We start from the raw sequence: 5,411 nt of genomic DNA on the forward strand, positions 1-5,411 counted from the left end.
TCTTAATCCATTTCAATTTATTTCAATCCATTCTCGGTTGCTGGGATGTGATTCAAATTAGCGAAAACTCGATTGAAAATGTGTCACCTCGCTAAAATTTTTAACCAATAATAGCATTTTGTTGCCGCAGCATGAAAAGTCAGCTGTAGAATTAAAAAAGATGAAGAATAGCGAATTCGATTGGATGCACTCAGTGCATACTACGGTGCACACCAGTGTACGTGTTTAAAGCTGCCGTACACAAATTAACAATAAAAAAAAGTGTTTAATAGAAATATAAAAACGGATTAAACCATCAAATCCTTAATACATTTTATTGCGCTGTTAAATAAAGTTTGTATTTTATAATTCGGAATATTAATTTTTATTTTATTTTTATACAATTAGTTAAATCAGTGTACAACAGTTTTAATATACATTAATGCGTCCAACTAAATTCGCTAGTTGAGCCGAAATTAAAATTAATCTACATTGGGGAAAACAGGCCTTTAGAAATTAATTAATCAGAATTTGTCTTCCCCCGGCATGAATTAGAGACATGAATGGGGGCAATGGCTGCTTAAATACGTCATTGACGTAGCGTTTGCATGTGTACGCCACAGATGGCGTTAAAAAGCCGCATTATGACACGCGTTCTCGCCATCGACGTAATCGACGGCGACAGAAAAGAATTCGTATATTATCGGTCGACTGACTGCGTTTCACCCCCATTTCACTTTTTATTTCGCGGTTTCAGGGTGAAAACATTCGTTCCGTTGTGTTCTTTCGCGTTTTCCACTTCAAAAATCGAAATTGAGAAAAAAAACTATGCGCCCAACTAGTGGCGCCAAAATCAGGTGCTATTCGCGTTTCAAAAAACGCAAGAAAGAATCCTTCCAATAGCCGATTCAAAAATTAATTATCCTCTCGGTTTTTCCAATTTCTCAAAGATCTAAGTGATCTGTTCGCGCTTGAAGTCCCCACGAATGTTTATACTTGAAACGATAAATATATAGATTCGTTGAAGAGAAAAAAAGCAAAAATTCTAAATGTAAAAAATGTAGCAACGCAGATTTCTTGTAAGAAAAAAATGGACGCGCGTCAGTGAGATTTTTTTCGCGACGTTTCCTCGAAAAAGGCGTTCGCGTTCAGGAACTAAGCGAGAAAAGACCGCGCAAAGAAAGGCCCGTGTCGCCGCGCGCATCGCGTACGGCCCTGCGCGTGACGCGGTCAGTGATGCCGTAGTCAAGGCGACCGTAGCAGCAGACAAGCAACACCACTCCGGCCAGCCGTCCACAACAAAGTATAGAGTATAGGGGGTTCGTCGGAGTGTGTCGCCCCGCTCTTTTCGCGCTCCGTGTCAGCGCCGTGCGTACGTGCGTGCATGCGAGCGAGTGAGCGAGCGAGCGAGCGCCACGAGAGCCCTACGAGTCGACTGCGGCGCGCGGTTTCCTGGGTGACGGGCTGTCGCCTTCGAGACCAAGGCAGTAACGAAAAGGAGCGCGCGCGCGCGCGCGCCTGTAGAAGAAACAGAGAGAGAGAGAGTGAAAAGGAGATAGAGAGCGCGCCCGCTCGACGACGACGACGACGGCGGGACACGTCGTTCGGCCGCGCAAGTGCGCCCGGGCGCCGCTGCGTTCGAGCACACGCCATTCATGAAGACAGGTGAGTGCAAATAAAAGAGAGAGAGAGAGAGAGAGAGAAAGACGAACATATTCCATCCGTCACTATCCCGCTCAACATCGGGTCGACGGAGACGCCGACGTCGTCGCGAATCATCCTCCCAACGGTTCCGCTTGTAGGCACAGCATGCTCGCGAGGATGTAAAGATCCGAGCAGAGAATCATGAGAATCTTCCTACCTGTCAAAACTCTAATATTTAAGCTGCTTTCCTTTTATGAGACACAGTTGACACAAGTTGTGTCGTTTTATCTTTAATCATTGAGTGCCAAGGAAGATAGAATGACGTTTGTGACAACTGTCTTCCTAAAAGGAAAACAACCATAAGGTATTTTCTAGTAAGAGACATAGTTAATATGATTTCTTTATACATTTAGATACAGTGAGGAACTGAGGGCAAGACTAATTGAATTTTACAATAGTTGTAAAGCTGCTTTCTCTGCTAAATGCAGTCATTATAATAAATAATTATTTTATTTCCGTTTAACATTGGCAAGAACATAATTACTATGTTACACTATGTCATTCGTGTCTCTTGTTAAAAAGCATCCACAAATGACATAGTGTAACAGTCGTAGGGTGCTTTTTATTCGATGACACAAATCAACACAAGTATTGTTCTTTGTTATTCACTTTCTCTGCTTTCTTTCTATCTTTTATCTTTACTACTTATTTTCTCTTCTCTTTTTCTACTTTCCTATTTTTATTACTCATTGAATAATAAAAGTCAGAAAGATAGAATGATGCTCACATATTCTACAATAAGCTATTATTTAGTTTTAAATCTTAAGTCATAAGAAATTAACCAATCACTACCGAATGTAATGGCCATTCTATAATAAGTCGTAAATCAGAAGTTAAAAGTTGGAAATTGACGACTGTGATTGGTCAATTTCCAGCTTCTAACTTCTGATTTATAAAATGGCTTATTGTAGAATGCGTGTAAGAATAATCAATTATGATTGATCAATTTTTTATAGCTTAAGACTTAAAGCTTAAGCAATGATTTATTATAGAAAGCTTTTTAAACTGTAAGAAATTGACCAATGACAGTCTAATGTGAGAAGAATAATTGACTCTGATTGATCGATTTCTTACGGCTTAAGACTTAAAGCTTAGGTAATGGTTTATTGTAGAAAACTCATTAAGCTTTAAATTTTAAGCTGTAGGAAATTAGCCAGTCACAGTCATCACAATGTGAGAAGAATAATCGACTATGATTGGCCAATTTCTTATGACTTAAGACTTAAAGCTTAGATAATGACTTATCATAGAAAGCCCATAACATAATGTTTTAATCATTATATGCACGTCGTTTGTCAACTTTGAGCAAAGACAATGCGTTGTGTTACATTGCCATGTGGGATTGGAAAACACTCTTAGCGTGAACGTAGAACGTGGAATATCGCTCGTTGGGGCGATGTAGATCACGTTGAATCTATAACCCAAGCAACTCACGGGAAATATTCCTGGGTAGGGAATCGTTTGTTAGAATCGATTTTACTGGGTTTATTCAAGCAAGAACCTGGAGCTAGGGCAGAGAGCAAAGTCTGGCTTTTTTGGGGATTCTTTTTAGATAGTTTTATGATTTCTTGGCACGATATATTGATCTGTTGAGGGATGCTGATTCAGTTTGAATGTTGTATCGTAACAGGGTGATACCTTTGTAATATTCTCTGCAAAGAGATCTGCTTTAGATAGATTCCCCTAATTTGTAACGCATTGATGAATCTATTATACTGTACTTCCTATAGGGCATCTAATATGAAGATGCAATGAAGATTCCCAATTAAAATGGATTTACCAATTACATGAATGCGATCTTCCACCCTACGGCTCTGATGAATGTATTAATCCTTTTCAATCATCTTTGCCTTGACTTGCTTTGAGAGACAATCCGTCTGAACGCACTTATTGCAAATGATATTGGAAGTACGTTTAATTTTTTTATGGTTTAATTTCCCTTCCAATATTTGTCGTTTGATTTCGCGCTATCTGTCCCTTATCTCTCTGCCATTTTACTTTTCAACATCTGCATAAGTTCTCAGCCTGTGAGTTTATCTGACTCCAGGTGCATATCGCTTCCAGGATACTGGAACCGGAGTGGATATATTAATATAAAAAGCAAAAATGTAGCTTCTATGTAATAAGCCTAAATAATGGTTTCTCATGTACAAATTACACAGGGGAAGTCGATATATGTACAGGATACTTAAACATATCCTATGGATAGGAAGGACTTGCAGACAACATAAGTCTCTCCCCATCAACCATGCATAACAGAGGCCAGGTGCACTTGTAATATTACAGTGTGTGTAGGTAACAAACACAGGCCATGATATCAGCCTACCAGTAATATTAGCAGCAAAATGGTATGTAAGATATCTCTTCAAAAATAACGTTAGACAAAGCGAATATCAATTAATAGTTGGACCAACTTTTTATCATAAGCGATAAATTATCGACAGCAACTGAAAAAAATAAAATCAAAAATCATTTTTATTATTCTTTTTAACTAAACTTCTTGATTCGTCTTTTTTTTCTTCACGTTGAAGAAAAAGAGAGAAAAGATGAACCATGCAAAAAAATTAAAAAGAACAAGCCTTACGAAAAAAAGTTAAATAAATGAAAAAAATATTTGTTATTTGGACATTATAGCTTTGAACATCTTTTAAAAACGTCTTATATCCTGATTTTGAACTTTTTGTTGTCTGGTTTCTTATTATACTTTTTCTAGTTGCAGTCGATAATTTATCTCTCATGGTAAAAAACTGATTTAACCATTAATATTCATTCTGTATATATTCAGAAAAAATAATAAAACAAAGCTTTATTTAAAGAAACATAAAAGAATTATATCTAAATATTTTCAAAATCTTAGCTTAAAAAAATTATATATTTATACATGACACAAAGTTATCATATTTAAACAATAAATATTTTCTTTATTAATTTTTTTTTCGTAAGGCTATCTCTCTCTTTTTAGCACGATCATCTTTTTTTCTTTCTTTCAACATAGAAAAAAAAGAGAAAAGATGAGTTAAAAAGTTTAGCTAAAAAAAATAAGCCTAATGTAAGTTTGGCTTTTAGCTTTATTAGAGCAAGGACTATGTTGATGTAATATTAGTGCATCTCTCTACCAAGTCTTATATTAATTAGTTGGTACAAATATATCAAAATAGGAAACATCAGATCCTATTACACAATTTTCTCCTGATCAATACCATCGAGTAACGATGCTATGATTTTCTTATCATATGGCTCCCCTTGTATTTAATAGGGGGATCTCATATTATATTTTTAATATTAGAACGGAGGCATACTCTAGATAAAATAAAATGATGTATCTTATGTATTTTATTGCACAGTTTGCAGAGAAGTGAAACGTAAAGAGATGGGAAAGAAGCATGGTATGGCCACCTTTTCCTCGCGAAGCGTATTAACACGGTAGTGTGCGTCGTTTATTAGCCCCCGGTCCATCCTTGGAGGAAAAGAGCCGAGGGTTGTAACACTGGACTCAGGATAATACTCTCTAATTGCTTTCGTGATCCTGTGCCGCCTTCATTTATACGTTCCAACCTTCCAACCCCCTTAAAGCGAGCCTTATGTCCAGTCACGCGTGGGTAGCGCACCGTGGCTCTGGGATACCCCTCGCGCGCCCCTTTTCACCCTTCTCCCTTTCTTTCCCGGCCCCCGGCCCCCGACCGATTTCTTCCCCTTGATACATTGTGTTTGGTACCTGCAGTGCCGCC

At 37.8% G+C, this 5,411-nt stretch overlaps 1 protein-coding gene across 1 annotated transcript in view; it reads left to right on the top strand.

The window, feature by feature from the left end:
- The first annotated feature begins 1,272 nt into the window (after positions 1-1,272).
- Positions 1,273-5,411, top strand: part of LOC108749067 (DNA-binding protein RFX2) — a 12,192-nt gene continuing 8,053 nt past the window's right edge. The window contains exon 1 of the mRNA XM_018487568.1: positions 1,273-1,644. Within this exon, the coding sequence (XP_018343070.1) occupies positions 1,635-1,644 (10 nt within the window). The 5' untranslated portion in view covers positions 1,273-1,634. The remainder of the gene's footprint in view (positions 1,645-5,411) is intronic.

Source organism: Trachymyrmex septentrionalis, unplaced genomic scaffold, assembly GCF_001594115.1.
Source record: "Trachymyrmex septentrionalis isolate Tsep2-gDNA-1 unplaced genomic scaffold, Tsep1.0 scaffold259, whole genome shotgun sequence".
In the NCBI taxonomy this organism is placed as follows: domain Eukaryota; kingdom Metazoa; phylum Arthropoda; class Insecta; order Hymenoptera; family Formicidae; genus Trachymyrmex; species Trachymyrmex septentrionalis.